Genomic DNA, 24,281 nt, shown 5'->3' with positions numbered 1-24,281 from the left:
GCCTCCCTGCCGAGATCAAGGCGCGACGTCTCGGACGCCGACTGGCGGTGTCCGCGGAAGAAAAGAGAAGGATCCGGCTGTCAGCCACAGTCAGACTCGCATCACCATCGAGCGCGACCAAGATGGCCGCCCAAGAGCAGTGGAACGGCAGGGCGACTATCTGCCTCCCCCACCACGAAGAGAAAGACGAGTCTCCCCGCCGCCTGTTGAGCATCCGACTCTCGGCGACCGCCTTGGCCGCCGAGAGGGAGTCGGAGAGAACGATGCCCGCCACCGGATCGACCGACTCCACCGATCCCTGGTGCTGGAAGAAGAAGACGAGCTGGGTCCCCCCTACTTCGGACCCCGCATTCGAGACGAGCCCTTTCCCAAAGGGTTCACGCTCCCCCGAGACACGCCCAAGTACACCGGCTCCGTGAAGCCAGAAGATTGGCTAGTTGACTACTCCACGGCCGTCAATATAGCAAACGGCAACAAGCGTGTTGCCGTGAAGTATGTTCCACTCATGCTGCAGGGTACGGCCCGGACATGGTTAAATAGTCTGAAGCCCCGCAGCATCAACAGCTGGGTTGACTTCACCGAGGCCTTCATCCGCAACTTCACAAGCACGTACAAGCGACCCCCCAAGCCGCGTCAGCTCTCCTTGTGCGTACAAGGTCCTGACGAATCAACTCGCGATTACCTCACACGCTGGGGCGAGCTCCAGAACTCTTGCGAGGGCGTGCACCAGGTGCAAGCTATCGAGTACTTCACCACCGGGTGCAGAGAAGGCACCCTCCTCAAGCACAAGCTCCTCTGCGACGAGCCGGAAACCCTCGACGAGCTGCTGGTCATAGCAGACAAATATGCCACGGCCGACTCCTCCATGAAGACAGAGATTCAGGTTAGTGCGACTGGTAAAATGGCCCCACAAGCTCCCAGAACTCCAGCTGGAGACACCAGTCGGCGACAGTAGCAGAATGATCACAAGCGCAAGGCCCCGCAGCCGGCTTCCAACAGCCGACAGGTTGCGACGGTTGAAGACCAACAACTGGAGGTGCAGCCTCCGGCGAAGCGACAGAAAGGCGGCAAGTCCAATTGGTTGCCGGCCTTCTCTTACGAGCAGACTCTGGATGGTCCCTGCAAGTTCAATAGCGGCGCGAAGCCGTCAAACCACACCACCCGGAAATGCCACTGGCTCACCAGAATCACCAAGGGGGACGGCCTCCTTCCTCCTCCGCCTGCTGGGCTGCCGCCTCCACCGCCGCCCCAGCAGCCGGCTGCCAAGCCAGTCGGCGCTGTACAAGATGAGTATCCAGAGGAGCACGGAGCCTACATGGTGTTCACCAGTGTGGCTGATGATCGGCGCAGCAGACGGCAGCAGCAGCAAGAAGTAAACGCAGTAGCATCAGATACTCCAGAGTTTATGCATTGGTCCGAGAGGCCTATCAGTTGGAGCAGAGCTGATCACCTAGAGGTGATGCCGAATCCAGGCTCCTATGCCTTGGTTTTGAGTGCCACCTTCGCCACTGATAGGCGGGCCGCTCGCTTCTCACGAGTGTTGATAGACGGAGGTAGTAGCATCAACATCCTGTACAAGGATACCATGGAGAAATTAGGAATCAAACAAAGACAGCTTCAAAGCAGCAGAACTGTTTTTCACGGCATTGTACCTGGCCTTTCCTGCTCACCAATTGGCTAGATTATGATAGACATCCTCTTCAGAGACAAAGATCATTTCCGCCGAGAGCCAGTTTGGTTTGAAGTGGTGGACCTTGAAAGCCCATACCAAGCATTGCTTGGCCGACTTGCTCTGGCCAAGTTTATGGCGGTCCCCCACTACGCCTACCTCAAGATGAAGATGCCGAGTTCCAAGGGAATTCTGACCATAGCTGGCGACTATAAGAAGTCGTCCGCTTGCGCGGCCGAGAGCAGTCGGCTGGCCGAGTCCCTGGTGATCGTAGCTGAGAGGCGGCTCCTTGATCGGGTTGTGGCGATGGCCGGCAAGCAGCCAGAGATGTCGCCCGACCCCAAGGAGTCGGAAGCTGAGGGTTCGTTCAAGCCAGCCAAAGAAACAAAGAGGATACCTTTGGACCCAGAGCACCCAGAGAGGCACGCTGTCATAGGTGCGAACCTAGACAGCAAATAGGAAGGCGAGCTCGTCGATTTCCTCCATGAGAATCGAGACATCTTCGCATGGTCCCCCAAAGACATGCCAGGTGTACCGACGGAATTCGCCGAGCACAAGTTACATGTCCGATCTGATGCGAAACCCGTCAGGCAGCCCTTGCGCCGCCTGTCCGAAGAGAAGAGAAGAGTTGTTGGAGAAGAGATAGCCCGACTCCTAGCAGCCGGCTTCATTATGGAGGTGTTTTTTCCAGAGTGGCTAGAAAACCCGGTCCTGGTGTTGAAGAAGAACAAGCAGTCGCGGATGTGTATTGACTACACAAGCCTCAACAAAGCCTGCCCCAAAGACCCATTTGCTTTGCCAAGAATTGATCAGGTGATAGACTCCACATCCGGATGCGAGTTGTTGAGCTTCTTAGACGCCTATTCGGGGTATCACCAAATCAAGCTGAACCCGACAGACAGACTGAAGACCGCCTTCATCACGCCGTTTGGAGCCTTCTGCTACCTGACTATGACGTTCGGCTTGAGGAATGCCAGTGCCACCTTTCAGCGTTGCATGTAGAAGTGTCTCCTCAAGCAACTCGGCAGAAACACCCACATCTACATAGACGATGTGGTGGTGAAGACGGAAAAGCATGGAACACTGTTGGAAGATCTCCAAGAAACCTTTGAGAATCTGCGCCGATTCCAGATCAAGCTCAACCCTGAGAAGTGCGTCTTCGGAGTACCAGCCGGCCAGCTCCTTGGCTTCCTGGTCTCTGAACGCGGCATAGAGTGCAACCCTGTAAAGATCAAAGCCATCGAGAGGATGGAAGTCCCCCGCCGACTATTAGATGTGCAGAAGTCCACCGGCTGCTTGGCATCCATCACCCGATTCATCAGTCGGCTGGGCGAGAAGGCTCTCCCTTTGTACCAACTGATGAAGAAGACCACCTTTTTCGAGTGGAACCACAAGGCGGACGAAGCATTTCTCCAGTTGAAAAAGATGTTGACTACTCCCCCTGTGCTGGCGGCTCCGACTCCCAAAGAGCCTACGCTCCTATACATTGCCGCCACCAGCCGAGTAGTTAGCACAGTCATTGTAGTTGAACGCAAGGAGGAAGGCAAGGCGCTCCCTGTCCAAAGACCAGTATATTACCTGAGTGAGGTACTGTCGACCTCCAAGCAGAACTACCCCCACTACCAGAAGATGTGCTACGGCGTGCACTTTGCTGCCAAGAAGTTGAAGCCTTACTTTCAAGAGCATCCAATCACTGTGGTCTGCACAGCTCCACTGGCCGAGATCATTGGAAGCCGAGACGCCTCGGGCCGAGTGGCCAAATGGGCCATAGATTTGCCCCCCTACACCATCTACTACCAGCCCTGCACCGCCATCAAGTCACAAGCACTGGCCGACTTCCTTGTCGACTGGCCCGAGACCCAGTACCTACCGCCAGCACCCGACTCCACTCATTGGCGGATGCATTTCGATGGCTCCAAGATGCGCACCGGTTTGGGAGCCGGCGTCGTCCTCACCTCCCCTAAAGGCGACAAGCTCAAGTATGCGTTGCAGATCCACTTTGCCGCCTCCAACAACGTTGCCGAATACGAGGAGCTCATTCACGGGCTTCGGCTTGCCAAAGAACTCGGCATCCGCCGGATCCTGTGCTATGGCGACTCCGATTTGGTGGTCCAGCAGTCGTCTGGCGACTGGGACGCCAAAGATGCAAACATGGTGAGCTACCGCTTCTTGGTGCAGTAACTCAGCGGATATTTTGAGGGGTGCGAGTTCCTTCACGTGCCAAGAAATGACAACGACCAAGCAGGCGCCCTGGCACGAGTCGGCTCCACACGCCAAGCGATACCATCTGGCGTCGCCCTTCAGCGCCTCCTCAAGCCGTCTATCAAGCCCTCACCAGAATCAGACTCCATCTTTGTGCCGGCTCCCCCCGAAGAAGTCGGATCCGACTCAAGAGCACCAGCAGACGACACGAAAGTTCTTACAGACGGCTCCAAGAAAACTGCAGTCAAAGCCGGCCCGAGGACTTCAGAGCTCGGCCCGGGGACTGCGACGGTCAGCCCAAAGACTCGAGAGCTTGGGACGGGGACTGCGCCAGTCAGCCCGGGGACTTCGCCGATCCAGCAAACGGCCGCGGACTCCAGCCCGCCGCCTCCCAGCCCAGCCACCCTTGTCCAAGTTGCAATAGTGGCAATTGAAGAAATAGCAGCACCCTCATGGGCTCAGCCCATCCTCAAGTTCTTAGTAAATAGAGAGCTGCCAGCTGATGAAATCTTGGCACGGCAAGTGCAACACGGAGCAGCAGCTTACACCATAGTCAACAGAGAGCTGGTCAGGCGCAGTGTCACTGGTGTTTACCAGCGCTGCGTCGAGGCAGAACAAGGCCAAGCAATTCTCATAGACATCCATGAAGGGGAGTGCGGCCACCATGCGGCCTCAAGAGCACTCGTCGCCAAAGCCTTCCGGCAAGGTTTCTTCTGGCCGACTTCCCTAGAAGAGGCCAAGGAATTCGTCCAAAAATGCAAAGGGTGCCAAATATCCCGTTCCAAACCGCTCCAGCCGGCTTCCGCGCTCAAGACCATCCCCATCGCCTGGCCCTTTGCGGTTTGGGGCCTGGACATGGTGGGACCATTCAAGACGGCGCGAGGCGGCCTAACTCATCTGCTTGTTGCGGTGGACAAGTTCACCAAGTGGATAGAAGTAAAACCCATCAAGAAGTTGAATGGTCCGACTGCAGTGACTTTCATCGTTGACATCACTACTCGGTACGGCATACCACACAGCATCATCATCGACAATGGCACAAATTTCGCCAAAGGCACCTTGGCCCGTTTCTGCGCGACGCAGGGCATCCGACTGGACTTAGCGTCCGTTGCCCATCCGCAGTCAAACGGCCAGGTGGAGCAAGCAAACGGCCTCATCCTATCCGGCATCAAGCCCCGCCTGGTCGAACCACTGGAGCGTTCGGCCGACTATTGGCTTGAGGAGTTGCCAGCCGTCCTCTGGAGTCTGCGCACGACTCCAAACAAGTCAACTGGCTTCACGCCTTTCTTCCTCAAGCCGTCATCCCAACGGACATAGAGTTCGACTCCCCGCGAGTGACCATGTACACCGAGGAGGAAGCAGAAGAAGCACGTCAAGACGGTGTCGATCTGCTGGAAGAGGGCCGGCTGTTGGCACTCAGCTGGTCCGGCATCTACTAGCAGAGCCTGCACCGATACTACAACAGGAAGGTCAAGCCAAGATCTTTCCAAGAAGGCGACCTTGTGCTCCGACTGATCCAGCGGACAGCCGGCCAGCACAAGTTGTCGGCACCTTGGGAAGGCCCCTTCATTATCAGCAAAGTGCTGGGCAATGACTCCTACTACCTGATTGACGCTCAGAAGCCCCGAGCACGCAAGAGATACGACTCCGACAAAGAGTCGGAACGGCCGTGGAATGCAAATCTCCTTCGAAGATTTTACAGTTGATTTAGTATGTATCATGCTACCCCTTTGTATTAAAGTACCAAGACTTTGGGCCCCCCGAGACGAGCTCGAAGACTGCCCCTTTTGATTATCTGTATGATAAGAATTATGCCTTCGAGTATGCTACTCCTTGCTACGCCGCTTGGCGCCAGGGTTCGGCTAGTCGGCCTGGGGACTTGCCGTCTTACGCTATGAAATGCTTCCTAAAGTCGGACAAGTAGTGTGCGGTACCTAAGCCGTCTCCTGCCAGAAGCCGCAGCTCGCAGAGCGACTGTTTGGCGGGCAGGAGTAAGGATGAACAGGCGCTCACACGAAAAATGGCTAAGGACCTAAAGCATTAACATAGCTTAAACCGGCTTCCAACCCCCTTTCACAAAACCGACTCGTGAGTAGTCGGCCTGCTGCCTTCTATCCGACTTGTTAAAAAAACTCCAATGAATGGCAAGTACTTGCCTTCTCCAAAGAAGCCAGGCATTTGGCCCAGCGGCAGTCCGCGGAGCGGTCGACCGGCTGACAAAGCGGCGACTAGGGGAAGGCGGCAAAGGAAAAAGCCAAAGGAGCAATGAGCAAGGAAAGATAGAACTCGGATTAATATTTACATAGCATAGGCCCTTGGCCGAATCTTCAAACAGAAGTTCAAAATACACCCCGCGGGTGGAATTGTGCAAATTAACAAGTTCTTCAAAACTTTCTAAGAGCAGATAAAATAAAAGCCAGAAGGCAGCCTAGGGAGCGGCAGACGGGTTCGGAGGGTCGAAGGAGACGGCGGCGTCAGGCGCCGGGGCGGCCGGCTGGGCAGTCTCGGCTTGATCGCCACCAGCAGCGGCCGGCCCGGTCGGACGCGGCTAGTTGTTGGAGGCGCGGTCGAGCTGAGGCTGGTCGCCCGCTCCGTCTTCTGGCGCCTCCATCTCGCCTTCGTCCTCCGCCTTGCCTTCCTCCTCGGTGGTGGAGTCGATCACCTCTGCCGAGTCCTCGCCGTAGTCCGGTTTCATCCTGAACCACTGTGGCGGCACCTCCTCGCTGCCTGCAGCCCGCTCAGGTACGAAGACACTAGTATCTGTGTAGTCGGCGATCGCCACCGCACGCTCGACAAGGGCACCCTCCATAGCCGCCAGCTCTGCCTGGGCCTCTGACCGGGAATGCGGCCAGACGGTCCAGGTCCAGCCCCGGATACCATGCCTTGACGAATTCCAAGGCCTGGCGTGCTCCGGCCCGGGCCGAGGAACCCTTCCAGGCCTTAAGACGGCCAGCTGCGACCTCCAGCCAGTCGGCAGTCCGACTGGCAGTGCGTAGGGCCGGCATGTCTGGCCACAAAGCGGCAACCGCCTGGGCGCCGGCACGCTGAAGCCGGCGCATCAGCCGATGGGCCGGACAAAGACGGGCCTCGATGCTCAGAAGCTGCTCGTCGACGGTCATGGGGGCGTTAGCGGCGATCACCGCGCCGCTTGCCCTCCGTGCCTCGCGATCAGCCTCGATGGCCTGAGTGACTGCCTGCGAGTGGCCAGGGAAGAAGTCTGCCAAGACAGAAAAAAGAAGCGAGTCGAAAAAATCAGAAGTCAGCCCGACGCGTAGTCGGAAACCCAAAGAAAGAAAGGAAGGGAAGAAACTCACCATCGACTATGTCCTCGATCTCATGGAAGCCGGAGGTCAGCATCGCCTCCTTGTCAGTCCAGGAGGAGCGCTCGCTCTCGAACTCGGCCAGGAGAGCAGCCTCCTTCTTCTCGGCCTCGTCCTGCGCCTTCTTGAGCAGCTCCTTCTGCTCGGCCAGCTGCGCAGCCAGCAGGTCGCGTTCCGTGGCAAGCTTGCCGCATTCCTCCCCTTGGCGCCCAAGGCGGTGTTGACTTCGCCCAGCTGCTCCTGAAGAGTTGCGTTGGCCCCTAAAGAACGAAAGAGAGAGATGTTAAGTCGTCAGCAAATAAGGTTGCTGGGAAGATCCGGCCCGACTGCTCAGTAGTCGGCCCAAATCTCGGGGACTACAGCCCGCGGGTGCGCCAGCGCGCCCCCGCGAAGAAGAAGAAGAACTCACTCCAGCTCTCCGTCAAATCGGCAGTACGCCTGCCCAACTCCTCAATATTGCGGTTGAAGGCAGTGGCGCGGAGGTTGTGATACTCCTGTAATAAACATTTCAGACAAAGATAAATACTTGGAACTCGCCAGAGGGAGTTCCGAGCCGCCTGCTCAGCAGTCGGCCCGAAACTCGGGGACTACACCCAGTGGGTGCGCTGGCGCGCCCCCACAGAGAAGAGCAAGAGAGACAAGAATCAAAGAGGAAAACATACCCAGACGGCCACTCGCGACGCTAGATGTGCCTTCGTGCAGGTCTGGAGGGCGTCGCCCACGGCTCGCAGCTTCGCCTGGACATCCAGAAGCGCCTGGTTCAGCGGACCTGTGCTGCCTCCGCGCACCCACCCAACGGGCGCGGTGCTCGTCGCCTCGGCGTCTGGGATGGCCGAGCTGGCAGCACCGACCTCCAGGGGCCGCGGCGCTGAAGTCGCCTTCTCAAGGCGGTGGCGCACTGGCGAGGCGACTTGAAGGAGTAGCCTCACCACGGCCTCGTCCTCAGTCGGCAGCGCCGGCGGGCCTGCCGGCTGTTTGCCATGGGCCCTCCCAGACGGCGGCGGAGGCGGCGGTGGCACGAGCGTATCCGACATGGAGGCTTCGCCGCTTTCCTTCTCCGCGATGGGGTTCCCGGCGCCGGCTTCTCCAGTCTTCCCCGTGAACTCCGGAGGCGGCGGTGCAGAGGACAGCGGGAGGACATGCAACGCCGATTGGCGACGCGCGGCCACCTCAGCTCGCCGTCTCGCTGCAATGGCGGCTTCGGCCTCTTCCAACTTCTTCTGGGCAGAGGCCGCCGCCTTCTCAGCCTCCGCCTTCTCCAGGCGGTCGGCCTCCTCCTCGTCGCGCTTCTCCCGCGCTTTTCGCTCTGTCGCCTCCCGGAGGTCGGCGGCGGGGTCAACCCACCGAGTATTGGCAGACATCTCTGCCGACCCCATGACGGAGGGTACGGCGACCGTCTCGAGGGAAAGGGGAGCCCTGAAGAAAAAAGGGAGTATAAAAGAGAAACTCGGACAAGATTCACCAAAATAAAATAAGACAAAGGCGGAAACACTTACGCAGAAACCAGCGGCGGCCTCTTCACTTCCTTGCAGAAGTGATTGGCCTTCGCGGCCGCCTCCTCCCGCCTGGTCGCGGCGGTCGCCCCCTTGAACTTCTTCGACTTGCCGCCAAGCGAGCTCGGCCCGGCGTGGCGCCTCTTCGTGCCGCCTTGGCCGGCCAAGCCGGCGGAGGAACCCGCGCTCGAATGGCCGGCCCTTGGGTGGTGGCGCGGGACGACTTCCCCTTTGGCATCGTCTTCAGGCCAGTCGGCAAAGGTGGCCGAGGGCCTGAGGCCGCTTCCCGCTCCTTCTCCCCCGCCTTCGGCGTCGGCCTCCATCGCTGCCGCCCCCAAGTCAGGGTCGTCGACGTCGCTCTCCGCTCGGTTAGGGACGAATTCGCGGGGCAGTCTTGTGACGCCGGCTGCAGACTGAATGATGGGGTTCTAACTCGGAGAAACCAATGAAGATCAGAAGTCGGATTCGGCTATAAAGAAAACAAAGAAATAAGGGGTGCAACTTATCGCTGGAGGGGGGTTGGCGCGCGAGTACGGCTCCTTGCCGAACTGCCAGTCTTCCCCGAGCTCGCAGTTGGCGATGTGGTTCACCATGTTCGCCACCTCTGAGCGGGGCATCTCCCTGGTGCACATCCGACTCGGGTCCCGGTGGTCGCTCATCTGACTGATCAGATGAGGCCAGCCTTGGAGAGGGAGGACTCGGCGCGCCACGAAGGCGGCTAGCAAGTCGGCCCCAACCAGGCCCTCTGACTGCGTCAGGACTCGGAGTCGCGCCACGACGGCAGTTCCGGCAGGAGTCAATGTCTTGACTCGATGAGACCAGCTAGGGAGCCTCCCAGCCGGCGCGCCGGCTTTGTAAGGCGGCAGATTGACCCAGTCGCCGTCTGGGGCGACATTCTTCACGTAGAAGTAAGAGCGCTACCACATCTTCACCAACTTAATCAGCGGGATGGAGGGGAATGGATTGTCGGCCGTCGATCGCTGCATCGCGATGAAGGCGCCGCATTGAGCCGGCACGCCGGCGACGTGCGTGCCGAGCTTGGATGAGAAGAATTCTCCCCACAGCTCGATGGTGGGGAGAACGCCGAGAAAGCCTTCACACAGGGTGGCGAAGGCGGCCAGCAGCACCACCGTGTTTGGAGTGAGGTGGTGTGGCTGGAGCCCGTGAAACTCCAAGAAGGAGCGGAAGAAGCCGCTCGTCGGCAGCCCCAGGCCATGCATGAGGTGTGAGCGGAAGATGACCCGCTCTCCCTCCTCCGGCGCCGGCGATATCTCCCTCGCCGGCACGGCGCGGGCTCGCACGAGGTGTGCACCGGGAAGGCGGCGCGTCTTGCGGAGGAACTCGATGAGGTCGTCGTCTACCTCCGAGCCGTCCCACACGCCGGAGCGCACGGCCGAAGCCGCGGCGGCGGAGGAAGAGCTCATCGCTGTTGGCGCAGTGTGGTTCCGCTCGCCAGCGGCAATAAGAAGGGAAGGAGGAGAGGAGGCAAGAGGAGGCGGGGGAGCAGGGAAGATGGGCGCGCGTGCTTTGCCGCTCCACTCCCCCCCCCCCGCCTACTTTTAACCTTGAAGGCTGAGAAGCCGATGGGGCGGGCATGGGATTAACTGCGCACGGGACCCCACGCCCCCACGATTTACCCCACGAAGTTACTACGCGCAGTAACGACGTGGGAAACCCAACCATCCGCACGACCGCAACGGATCCGTTCGCGTGCCGAGGCGCTGTAGTGGCGGGCCCCGCCTGACGGCCCGTCCCGTCGCGTGCGTGGGCAAGTAGACTGTCCTCGCCGCGTGGCGCCGTGCGATAGGACCACGGCGGGCGGCCGCGGGGAAGCGTATCAGGCACGCCGCCTGGTCTCCCGCCACGGCTTTCGAGCTCTTTACGATGCAAGACGGCCCTCTGCGGGTCCGACTTCAAATAATTGGCACGAAGGAAGACGACAAGCGAAGCCGAGATTCCACCACCAGAGGAATGAAACTGTTGAGGCCCCACGACGTATCGCTCTCGGAGCCTCACCAGCTTCGGGGACTAGTGTCGGAGTAATGGGCCACGGGTAGGCTAACCCGAGCCCCAGAACCTTTCAAGACATCGGGGCAGGCTACGCCCCTCAAGCCGAGTCTCAGGTGCGACTCCAAGATAAGCCAAGTCCCAGAGGCAACTCCAAGATAAGCCGAGTCCCAGAGGCGACTCCAAGATAAGCCGAGTCCCAGACGGGCTCCAAGATAAGCCGACTCATGGCCGGCGACTCCAAGAGAAGCCGGCTATAGAGAGTGGGCCCGCGACTCCATCCACCACCTACCTTTGCCACGATAGGCGAGGCGGGGTACGGACACAGCATGGCCATCACGCTCTGCCTACGAGGATATGGCATGGCTACAGTGTGCCGTATCGCTAGAGATCACCAGCGTGGCGTGGCACTGTTGCCATGCCTGCCCTGACCTCAGCCATAGTGGGCAGCGCACTGTGGCCACGCTGACCTACCTGTACGACTCGAAGACAGCGGGACCCGCCTGTCGGCGAGAGCGCAGAAGACGGCGGATACGCCCCGAAGACGGACCCGTGGGAGTCGGCTCCCGTAGAGTCGGCCAGCCCCTCCCACGGGCGCCACACGCCATTAACCAGACAAGACGGGGAATGGCGACAGTGATCGTCCGATAGACGGCGGCACTGTTGCCACGACCCCATGACCAAGCCTGCGTCATTAGAAGCGTGGCTACGGTACCGGACCTGTCGACGAGTCCCACCAGTCGGTGGACCCCAGCAGTCGGCGGAGAGGACGGCGGCCTAAGAGACAGACGGTTGGGCCCGCGCCCAGCCGAATTACCATTGTACCCCCGGGGGTAGGCCTATATAAACCCCCCGGGACACCCATGCAAAGGGTTCGAATCCATTAGCACTAGAACAGATCATATAGGAAGGAGAGAGCTAGCCTTGCCTTCTCCTACCTCTAGAATACAGCTCTAGGAGCAACCTTGTAGTCACTTCGCCTTAGTGATCATGTGGAGACCCCACAGAGCAGCAGTAGGGGTGTTATCTCCCCGGAGAGCCCCGAAGCTGGGTAAGATCCGCCGGCGTGCATGTCTTCGCCTCATCCCGTTTCCTGGCACCGGCGACGTTCTACTCGCTCCCACCATGATAAGCCATCCTTTGGCATATGTCGCACCCAACTCCCGACAACCTCCATGCAGATGGACCGTTTGGACTCACTTGATTTTCAATCACTTGAGACATGCAAATCATACCACATGGGCAAGATGACTGAAAAGCCTCGGTTTCAGTAAGATGGAACAAGAAAGCAACTTGTTGGAAGTAATACATGTGCAGTCTAATGAGTGTTGAGGCATGCAGTGGATATCGTTATGTTCTTACTTCACAGATGATTTGAGTAGATTCTGAGTATGTTTACTTGATGAAACACAAATCTGAATTATTGAAAGGTTCAAGTAATTTCAGAGTGAAGTTGAAGATCGTCGTGACAACAGGATAAAATGTCTATGATATGATCATAGAGATGAGTATTTGACTTATGAGTTTGGTATGCAATTAAGACATTGTGGAAATTGTTTCACAACTAATACCGCCTGGAACACCATAGTGTGATGGTGTGTCCGAACATCATAGCTGCACCCTATTGGATATGGTGCATACCATGATGTCTCTTATCGAATTACCACTATCGTTTATGGGTTAGGCATTAGAGACAACCGCATTCACTTTAAATAGGGCACCATGCAATTCCGTTGAGACGACACCGTATGAACTATGGTTGAAGAAACCTAAGTTGTCGTTTCTTAAATGTTTGGGGCTGCGACGCTTATGTGAAAAAAGTTTCAGGTTGATAAGCTCGAACCCAAAGCGGATAAATGCATCTTCATATGACACCCAAAAACAGTTGGGTATACCTCCTGTCTCAGTTCCGGAAGCAAAAGTGATTGTTTCTAGAAACGGGTCCTTTCTCGAGGAAAAGTTTCTCTCGAAAGAATATAGTGGGAGGATGGTGGAGACTTGATAACGTTATTGAACCATCACTTCAACTAGTGTGTAGAAGGGCACAGGAAGTTGTTCCTGTGGCGCCTACACCAATTGAAGTAGAAGCTTATGATAGTGATCATGAAACTTCAGATTAAGTTACTACCAAACCTCGTAGGTCGACAAGGATGCGTACTACTTCAGAGTGGTACGGTAATCCTGTCTTGGAGGTCATGTTGCTAGACAATAATGAACCTACGAGCCATGGAGAAGCGATGGTGGGCCCGGATTCCTACAAATGGCTCGAGACCATATAATCCGAGAGAGGATCCATGTATGAAAACAAAGTGTAGACTTTGGAAATAACTACTCGATGGTCGTAAGGCTGTTGAGTACAGATGGATTCTAAAAGGAAGACGGACAATGATGGTAAGTGTCACCATTAAGAAAGCTCGAATTGTCGCTAAGATGTTTTTTGACAAGTTCAAGGAGTTGACTACGATGAGACTTTCTCACTCGTAGTGATGCTAAGAGTCTGTTGGAATTATATTAGCAGTTACTGCATTATTTATGAAATCTTGCAGATAGGATGTAAAACATTGTTTCCTTGACAATTTTCTTGAGGAAAGGTTGTATGCGATACAACCAGAAGGTTTTGTCAATCCTGAAAGATGCTAACAAGTATGCAAAGCTCCAGCAATCCTTCTAAGGATTGGAGTAAGCATCTCGGAATTGGAATATACACTTTGATGAATACGATCAAAGATTTTCGGTTTATACAAAGTTTGTGAGAAACTTGTATTTCCAAAGAAGTGAGTGGGAGAACTATAGAATTTCTGATGAGCATATGTTGTTAACATATTGTTGATCAGAAATGCTGTAGAATTTCTGGAAAGCATATAGGGTTGTTTGAAAGGTGTTTTTTTCAATAAAAACCTGGATTAAGCTACTTGAACATTGAGCATCAAGATCTATAAGGATAGATCAAAAAACGCTTGATAGTACTTTCAAATGAATACATACCATGACAAGATTTTGAAGGAGTACAAAATAGATCGGCAAAGAAGGAGTTCTTGGCAGTGTCATAAGGTGTGAGTATTAAGTAAGACTCAAGACCTGACCACGGCAGAAGAGAGAGAAAGGACGAAGGTCGTCCCCTATGCTTTAGAAGTAGGCTCTACAGTATGCTATGTTGTGTACCGCACCTGAAGTGTGCCTTGCCATGAGTCAGTCAAGGGGTACAAGAGTGATCCAGGAATGGATCACAGCACAACAGTCAAAGTTGTCCTTAGTAACTAGTGGACTAAGGAATTTTCTCGATTATGGAGGTGGTAAAAGAGTTCATCATAAATGGTTACGCCGATGCAAACTTTGACACTAATCCGGATTATTCTGAGTAGTAAACCGGATTCGTATAGTAGAACAATTATTTGGAATAGCTCCAAATAGAGCGTAGTAGATGCATCTAGGAGATGACATAAAGATTTGCAAAGCACACACGGATCTGAAAGGTTCAGATCCGTTGACTAATAACCTCTCTCACAAGTGAGATATCATCAAACCCCATGGGTGTTGATTCATTACAATCACATAATGATGTGAACTAGATTATTCACTCTACTGCAAGTGGGAGATTGTTGGAAATATGCCCTAGAGGCAATAATAAAATGGTTATTATTATATTTCCTTGTTTATGATAATTGTTTATTATCCATGCTAGAATTGTATTGATAGGAAACTCAGATACAGGTGTGGATACATAGACAACACCATATCCCTAGTAAGCCTCTAGTTGACTAGCTCGTTGATCAATAGATGGTTACGGTTTCCTGACCATGGACATTGGATGTTGTTGATAACGGGATCACATCATTAGGAGAATGATGTGATGGACAAGACCCAATCCTAAGCCTAGCAAAAGATCATGTAGTTCGTATGCTAAAGCTTTTCTAATGTCAAGTATCTTTTCCTTAGACCATGAGATTTGCAACTCCTGGATACTGTAGGAATGCTTTGGGTGTACCAAACGTCACAACGTAACTGGGTGGCTATAAAGGTGCACTACGGGTATCTCCAAAGTGTCTGTTGGGTTGGCACGAATTGAGACTGGGATTTGTCACTCCGTGTGACGGAGAGGTATCTCTGGGCCCACTCGGTAGGACATCATCATAATGTGCACAATGTGATCAAGGAGTTGATCACGGGATGATGTGTTACGGAACAAGTAAAGAGACTTGCCAGTAACGAGATTGAACAAGGTATCGGGATACCGACGATCGAATCTTGGGCAAGTATCATACCAGTAGACAAAGGGAATTGTATACGGGATTGATTGAATCCTTGACATCGTGGTTCATCCGATGAGATCATGATGGAACATGTGGGAGCCAACATGGGTTTCCAGATCCCGCTGTTGGTTATTGGCCGGAGAGTTGTCTCGGTCATGTCTGCATGGTTCCCGAACCCGTAGGGTCTACACACTTAAGGTTCGATGACGCTAGGGTTATAGGGAATAGATATACGTGGTTACCGAATGTTGTTCGGAGTCCCGGATGAGATCCCGGATGTCACGAGGAGTTCCGGAATGGTCCGGAGGTAAAGATTTATATATGTGAAGTCCTGTTTTGGTCACCGGAAAAGTTTCAGGTGCTATCGGTAATGTACCGGGACCACCGGGAGGGTCCCGGGGGTCCACCAAGTAGGGCCACCGGCCCCAGAGGGCTGCGTGGGCCAAGTGTGGGAGGGTACCAGCCCCAGGTGGGCTGGTGCGCCCCTCCCCCACTAGGTCCCAAGGAGAAGAGAGAAGGGAAAGGGGGAACCCTAGGGGAGATAACAATCGGTGGGGAAGGAAATGATGGGATTTCTTTCCTCCCACCTTTGCCAACGCCCCAATGGACTTGGAGGGCAAGAAACCAGCCCCCTCCACCCCTATATATAGTGGGGAGGCGTATGGGAGCTTCACCCCAAGTTCTGGCGCAGCCCTCCCCCTCTCCCAAGTCCTCCTCCTCTCCTGCGGTGCTTGGCGAAGCCCTGCAGGGTTGCCACGCTCCTCCACCACCACCACGCCGTCGTGCTGCTGCTGGATGGAGTCTTCCTCAACCTCTCCCTCTCTCCTTGCTGGATCAAGGCATGGGAGACGTCATCGGCCTGTACGTGTGTTGAACGCGGAGGTGCCGTCCGTTTGGCACTAGGATCTCCGGTGATTTGGATCACGACGAGTACGACTCCTTCAACCCCGTTCTCTTGAATGCTTCCGCTTAGCGATCTACAAGGGTATGTAGATGCACTCTCCTTCCCCTCGTTGCTAGTCTCTCCATAGATAGATCTTGGTGACTCGTAGGAAAATTTTGAATTTCTGCTATGTTACCCAACAGCTACCATCAACTGCATGCTCAGCTCATCATTCAGTCCTTCCAGAAACTTCTCCTACTTAGCTGCATCTGTAATAACGTCATCTGGGGCATAACGTGCTAACTTACTAAAGTCATCGACATACTGGCCAACTGTACGTCCTCCTTGGCACAAGTTGCAAAACTCACGCTTCTTCATGGCCATAGCTCCTGCTGAAACATGGGCAGTACGAAAAGCCTGCTGGAACTGATCCCATGTGACAGTGTCGATAGGATAAGTGGTTGTGAAATTCTCCCACCATGATGTTGTGGGTCCATCAAGCTGATGTGCGGCAAAATGGACCTTCTCTGCATCTGTGCATCCTGCAGTGGTCAACTCCCTTCCCATCTTGCGGAGCCAATCATCTGCAACTATCGGCTCGGTGCTACTGGAGAACACCGGCGGATTCAGACTCAAGAATCGGGCTAAGTGATCAATAGGTGGTGGTGGTGGTGGGTTGTTGTTGTTTTTGTTGTTGTTGTTCCCCTGATTCTGATTCTGGACTAGCATCTGCATCAATGCATTCTGCTGCTGGATCAACTGGGTGAGCTCCGGTGGGAAAGCAAATCCATTGTCACGTCTCGGAGGCATCTGAGGGTTTAGAAAAGATGAGAAAATAGAATAGAACGGGGTCTATAGAGAAAACACTACCCATATGCACATGAGACAAATGCAAACAATATCATTTCAATCAATTCAAACAAGGGCATACAACGGTCTAACTATCGTTACAAAAGTGCTCGGACTATACTATATACATGGGGAATACTACTATTGTTATGGTGGCTGACTAGAAAAACTGCTCGGTCGAAGACTCCATGATATCTGCTCCAGGTTCATCAACAAAGTCATCATCACTATTGTCTGGGTCTGAGTCGGTGTCGTTGATGATGATGTAGTTCTCCGGGCAAGTGCAATCACCGTCTTCTTCTCTAGTCGCGGGGAATCCCATGAATACTTTTAGCTTTGTCTCCAGATCATCATTCTTCTTCACGAGTGTCGATATTTCCTCCTCATATCCATCGCGTGTAGACTTGAGTTATTCCTCCAACTCCATGATCTTGGTCAATGCCTTCTTCAGATATATCATGCCTGCGCACATCTGGTTCTCCTGGCGACGAATGTGCTGGTTTAACTCCTGGATGAAAGCTGCAATTGATCTATCCTTCTTGGTGCTGATCATCTCCCATTGCTTATCTCGGCGCCCACAAATCTGGTAGATAGTATCCTTGAGATCCTTGTGGTAAACTTCTCCATTGCGTCCCATGGTGATGTGAGCTGTCATGCTCTTTCCTAGACTCCAGGTTGGTGCACCAAAGGAAAACGCTATGGGCTCAGTGACAGGCATGAACGTCCTTCCTGGAACTTGAACTTGAATCATCCAGCGCTCTTCTTCGGGTAAAGTGGCGATGTAGGTCCCGGTGAAGCTTGGTACTCCGATGTTCAGGTATCTAGTGACTTCCTTCAAGTGGCGTCCAAAGGGTGTATCTTCATCCGGTTGCGTGAACTTGTTCCTTGCATCCTCCATCCTAAAAGAGTAGAAAAGATGAGGAGTCAGAAATGAGAAGAGATTAGTGATCTAGGGCTTTAGCTTAGTGGTCGTGTCCTACAGTCAGTGTGTGCTCTGATACCATCTTGTAGCGACCAGACCTCAAACAGTCTGATCTCTGTGCATCAATGTCATCCCTGGATCAGTAATGCTGACACGCATAGTACTTGAAGGATTTATAACAGAGTAGCAATCACACACTTATTACATCGAATGTCTCAAAAGAGAACTTATTACAATAAATATGGCTTAAGGCCATCTAATAACGATAACAGCGGAAGGCTTGGAAGATAAGCGAGTCCATCAACTCCAACGGCATCACTGAGTATAAGATCACGACCTAAGGCACCTTACTCGTCGTCTGAAAAGTCTGCAACATGAACGTTGCAGCCCGAAAACGGGTCAGCACATGGCATATGCTGGCAATGTAACACATAGAGAGTAATGAACAGAATAATGCTATACTACATGCATATATGGCAAGTGGAAAGCTCTATGGTTACAGTTTTGCATAAAGCCAATTTTTCCCTACTGCAAAAGGAATAAATTTTATTTAACTATCATGGTGGTTGTTAAACATTGAGAAGGGTACTCCAACTCAATCCCAATTAAGCATCAACATTAAACCCAACAAAATTTAATTAAATTAACACGATGAGATTCACATGATAATCCAAGTAATAGATACTCAAAACGTCTATAACTATGGACATGGCTAACCATGATTAGTTTATACACTCTGCAGAGGTTTGCGCACTTTTTCCCGCAAGACTCGATCTCCTCCACTTGATTTCTTGCACTACATGGTGTTTGAGAAACGGATGACCGAGACACAGTCTTTCAGAAACATTAACTCTCTACTCCGGGTAGACAGTACCAACCTACACCCCCCACATCTGCTAGTCTACCTCTTCAAGAGCTCACACAACTTAATCAACTATGCTAGAGCCCATAGTAGCTTGCGATTGCACACGAAAGTTTCTAGCATGAAATAATCTCATGATCCCTTTGAGCCTGGGTGGCGGTCCATAGGAGAATCACACGGTACCCCGGGATTTCCAAAAGAAATACAGACAACACTGGGTTCCCCAGCCACCCAGATGTGAATTTAAGTTGCCACCTCAAGTAAACCATTAATTTAACAATCTCACATCTGTCATGGATACACTCACCCAATCCACGTCTACTAGCATAGCATGGCGATATAAGCAAACGTAGAAGTAACTCCCAAGGGTTTGATAATAAAACAGGTAATATGTTCTACCTCATCTACTTCCCAAAACCCACATGTTAATCAGATCCTAATCATGCAATTGTTTGAGGATTGGTCTAATACAATAAAACTGGGTAGTGAAGAGGTATGATCAAAGTGTTACTTGCCTTGCTGATGATCCGTGAAACCTAGAGATTCGAAGTAGCAAGCGGCGTACTCCGGGTACTCTATCACAAACAAACAAGCATACAATAAGCACTCATCTAATGCATAAGTAAAACTCAAATAAAATATATAACCAGAAAGTCCAACTTAAGAACTCCGGCTTGCAAAAAGAATCAAATCAAACGAAGCAACGAAACTCAAACGGCGAAAGAAACAAGCTTCGTTTACTAATCTGGACCTAAGTCAAATTTTACAGTATCAAAAACTTGTTTGAGTAGGTTAAACAGAAAGAGGGTTTCAAGATGAAACTCTAGGCGCTTGAATCACCTGATTCGGATAAACGAGCGAAAAGTTATACTAAAATGAAAATCGGATCAGAAATCACGATCAGAAATAATCGCGGAAAATCCGAGAAAAAGAAAAACGGACGAACAGGCTAACGAACGAGCGTTCGCCGTCTGCGGCTAAAGGACGAAAACCGTTCGTTAAAACGAACGTACGGACGAACATCCGCTAAATAGACTAAACCGCAAATAAAATAAACCGAACCGGATCTAATAAACAATAGATCTAGGGTTTCAAAAAAAACCGAATGGTTTTATAAGAAAAACCGGCGGCTACCACGGGATGCATCGGCGGCGGCGGCGGCGGCGGGTTACTCCAGCGGGGGTCCGGCGGTGGCGGCAGCAGCACGCGGCGGCAGGGTCGGGCTGGGGCTAGGGTTCGGGTGGGCTGTGGGGTGGCTCCCCCGACTTATAAAGGCCGGCCGGGCCTAGAGTCCTAGGCGGACACGGCCCGGTAGGTCGGTTAGTTTTTTTCAAATCATTACACACAGAAAAACAAATGAAAAAAATAGTAAACGGATTCCAAAAATACTGAAATAAATTTTCCCCGACTTCTAAAATCAAGCCGGACAAGATGACATTTATTTGGGGCCTAAATGAAATTTTGAAAAACGCGCATTTTTCCAAAATTCAAATAAAATAGCAATAAACTCCAAAATAAAATCTTATTTGATTTTATTATCAAATCCTCAATATTTCTTTATTTTGGGAAAGTCATTTTATTCCCTCTCTCATATTTTTATAATAGAAATAATTGAAGATAAAATAATAAAAATCAAATGATCCTATTTTCAAAATTTGAGAAAACTCAAATATGAAAATAATGAAATCCCCAACTCTCTCCGTGGGTCCTTGAGTTGCGTAGAATTTCTAGGATCAAGCTAAAATGCAATAAAAAATTGATATGCAAAGATGATCTAATGTATAACATTCCAAATAGAAAATTTGGGATGTTACAATTATATAGTTTAATAATTATAACCTCCTCTTATGAAGAAAACATAAAACAACGACAAAACGTGAAGATCAAGAATAACTAATCCAAAGTGCTAAAAAGCCATGGTATATTTCACCAAGTTTTTCTTTATCTACATCTGTACAACAGCCATCTACACACTATTACTCTCTTACATTGCACTTCATTGTACTTTTTTATTTATCCTGTATGCCACCAAGTCATGTAATCGAATAAATGATCCATATTACGAATTCAGTGGTATAAATTTTTCTTCCACCGCAGTCGGTCTCGTTGGTTAAATTTATGATCAAAGTTAGATCTCGGAAAACGCGGACGCACCACATTGTGGAATGGAGGGAGTAACGCTGAAGGAAGCCATGTCATGATCGATGCAATCATCAAAGAGATCAAAGCTAGAGCAGCTCTTTTTAATTGTAATTTTATTTTGAAGTTCATGCGGCCAATGTTGACGCACATAGTTTAGCTAGATTTTCTTTATCTTTAGCTCATGGTCGTCATGCCTGGTTTGGTCAACCACATGACATAAATTGTATCCCACTAATTGTGGTCTTTGATCAACAAGGATTGGCTGTATACCTTAAAATGAGACGTCAAGGCGTAGTGGCACACGATAAACGAAAAAAGTCCAAAATAAACCTTGAACTTGTAGACGAAAGTTAAATTCTCTCTCTATAAAAATTAAACAAGAGCTAAATGAGACTATGCATTTCTAATCTTTGAAATCAGCACACCAGATTTTCTGATCCTGGTCTACTTCTAACCTTGTGAGATTTGCTGACGTGGCAAGTTAAATCGGGCTGGCCCATTAGCGCCTCACGCGCTCGCTCTGCTTTGTTTTTTTCTATTTTGTTCCCTGTGGTTTTTCTTTGTTTTGTCATTGTTTTGGGGTTTCTTTTTTCCTTCATTATAGTTCATTTTTCACTGGTTTTCTTTGATTTTTTTGTTATACTTTTTCCTTCATTATAGTTCATTTTTCCTTTCATTATATTAGTTCATTTTGTTCCCTGTGGTTTTTCTTTATTTTCTCTGGCCCAGCCATCCCGTGCGGCAACCCCCTCCCCCTTCCCCCATCCCTTCTCCGCCGCCGGCCACCACCACTCTCCTCCGCCGTGATCTCCTCCAACACACACACCGCAATCCTGCCGTCCACCGCCGGCCACCACCACTCTTCGTCGTCGGAACCACCTCCGCTGCGTTTTTTTGGGGGGGGGGGGGGGGGGGGGGGACAATCTTAAGGGAGCCGGAGGCGGAAGAAGAGTCGATTTCCTTGTGCAGTTCAGACAGAAAGGAGATCGATTTCGGTTTGTGCGGCAAGCGCAGTCCAAAAGGAATATTTTTTTAGTCGGATTCTATCTGTTGAGAAGTTGTAATCAGGGCCCTCCTCCCTTTTCCCCTTTTAGAGGAGCGCCTGCCTCAATAAATCTAGGAGTGGGAGGAGCACGACGTGGCGCTCATCGATCGAATAAGTTGGCGTCTTCTATTTCACGGATGATTAGTCTGCTCTGTTGCGCCGGCCAATGAATAAATAGAGGAGGACAAGGAGCCTGGTGATCACAGGCGTCCGCTGTTGTCACAGACATCAGCAAGGCCAGTTTTTTATCCGATCAGCTTCGCGTCCCAACATCAGTAAGGCCAATTCAATTTTTGACGCGATCAGCCATGAAGAACAAGAACGGTCGTCGCAGACGCAATGTAAGCTTTTCTTCTTTTGTGCCTGATGTTTGTCCTCGACGTAATGTTCATCCTCAAAATTAAATACTGATAATTTGTTGTTCTAGCCAAATGCAATGCAGAAAGCAGCTCGCAAGGAAGCTAGTGCTGGCAACGGAGACGGAGACAGGCTTAGCAAGCTGCCGAATGATCTTCTGCTCAACATTCTTGAGAGGGTGGACACGCTCGATGCAATAAGGGCCTGCGTCCTATCCAAGCAAATGCTGAAGCTCCCCGCCATGTTCTCGCGCTTCTTCATAAGTTTTGATTCCATTCCAGCTTACCATGATAAAGCTCGTCTTCCCAGCCTCAGCCTCAGTGACGTGTTCCGAACCAACAGTGCTGTGGCTCATGTCACGGATAACATCTTGAGCACAAGGAGCCCGGTGATCACCATCAGCAAACTCAAAATCAGATTCATCTTGATGCAACAGGACTCTCTCACCATTGGCAAATCTGTGGCCTGCGCCATGGCAACCAACAAGGTTGACGCAGCTGAGTTTGAGATTGTAACGGAGAAGCCTTACAAGATATGCTCTTCTGCTGATCTCCTCCGCTATGGGAAGCAGTTCAATGATTTTGTCGGTGCTTGTCCGGATGCATTTGCTGGCCTTAGGCGTCTGTGGCTCCGCAATATGAGGTTTGGTGAACTGGACATTCCCAACATCCTCAGCACTTGCAAGCTCTTGGAGTCTTTGCGTTTAAGCCATTGCGACTCGGGGATCCATTCTGTGCAGCAAGTAGAGCATGCCCAACTTGTTGAGCTCCAAGTTGACAATGGGAAATTTGAGAGAGTTGAGCTGATATGTCTACCGAAACTCCAATGGGTGACCTATACTAATTGGTCCTCTTATGAAGATCCCATATATTTTGGTTTTGTGCCACAGCTTTCAAAGCTGAGCCTTGTTAAAATTGGCGTCGGTTCGCAGAAGACCCTTGAGTTAAGTCAGCTACTTGCTAATGTTCCTTCCATAAGCGAACTATATCTGGATTTTAGAACTGAGAAGGTACCCATCAGTCATTTGAATCATATCTGTCCATTCTCATACTATATATGACTGTTATATGTAGCAATAGTAACTGGAGTGGGTCTTCCCTGCCAGTTGAGAATGTAAGTTATATGCAACTTGCACTGAGTTTTGAATTGTTTTTTTTTCTGTCCCAGATTTGGGTTATCCCAGAATGCCCGAAACTGCTCGTGCCTATGCTCAGCAAACTACAGCATGTGAATCTGGACCATCTTCCTGAAGGATGTGATTTAGCTTGGACAATGTTTATTCTTGAAACTGCGCCCTCCCTAAAAGAGCTGTGTATCACAGTATGGGATCATTGGTGCATAATTATCACAGACAAAGAGTTCCGGAAGCAACATGGTTTGTGCGATAAGTCAGACGTGAATTGGAAGCCATATGCCCCTGATTTCAAGCACAAGAATTTGGTTAAGCTCACCATCTACGGCTTCCAGCCTGATGACAACTTTGTGCGATACATCAGGCGTGTCGTGGAAGCTGCGGTTAATGTGGCTGAGATATCTCTGTATGACAGGAAGGTGTGTGGGTGCTGTGGTGATCTGGATCCCGAGATCAAGGACAAGGTTTGTCCATCTAGATATCCAAGGACTGCCGAGGAGAGGAAACGGACAAGTGAAGATTTGGGTTTGCCTTCACGTGCTGTGATTCACTTCCGGTCCTAATTGAAAAATGATTTGCATGAAATGTCTATGATATGCACTTTGCAAACCATCTGTCCTGTCATCTTTTAGTTGGAAGGAGTTACTAAACTTCATAATTCTGTAGCTACCAAGTCTGTACTCTTTCTTTCCCTTCAACTGAAGCTTGTACTGTTGCCTAATGCTTGATTTATTGGAATATGTAGATGTGTTCGCTTCATCTTGATGCAGTCTATATTGCATTAAAAATGTGATACTGTAGATGCCATCTTCCAGGAGGAAAAATATGCATAATTTGTGAGGTGATTACATTGTGACTCGTTGCTTGACCCCTGTGCCTGTGGTACTGCATTTAGTACTGTACGTACATATGTAGTAATTAATCTCTGGCTTAATTTTTTGAACATTCATTGTTGAGGAAATCGTTAACTGGTAGCTGCTCGGTTGGCTGACGAGTAGGGGATTAATAGGCAAATCGGCAAGCTAATCGGCCATTTAATCAATTACTTGGATGATTAATTAGTTAATCGGCTTCTCGGTAACCCTACGAGTAGGGATTAATTGGTAAGTTAACTGGTTAATCGGCCGAATTCTTTAACAGGATTGCCA

General features: G+C 51.2%; 1 protein-coding gene across 1 annotated transcript; it reads left to right on the top strand.

Moving 5' to 3' along the window:
* The first annotated feature begins 21,323 nt into the window (after positions 1 to 21,323).
* Positions 21,324 to 23,873, top strand: LOC123133662 (uncharacterized). The gene is made up of 3 exons (XM_044553101.1): positions 21,324 to 21,985; positions 22,072 to 23,010; positions 23,169 to 23,873. The coding sequence occupies exons 1-3, from the start codon at positions 21,953 to 21,955 to the stop codon at positions 23,694 to 23,696; spliced, it is 1,500 nt and encodes a 499-aa protein (XP_044409036.1). The 5' UTR covers positions 21,324 to 21,952; the 3' UTR covers positions 23,697 to 23,873.
* The last annotated feature ends 408 nt before the right edge of the window (positions 23,874 to 24,281 follow it).

This window comes from Triticum aestivum, chromosome 6B (assembly GCF_018294505.1).
Source record: "Triticum aestivum cultivar Chinese Spring chromosome 6B, IWGSC CS RefSeq v2.1, whole genome shotgun sequence".
In the NCBI taxonomy this organism is placed as follows: domain Eukaryota; kingdom Viridiplantae; phylum Streptophyta; class Magnoliopsida; order Poales; family Poaceae; genus Triticum; species Triticum aestivum.
This window is presented reverse-complemented; position numbering and strand designations above follow the sequence as displayed.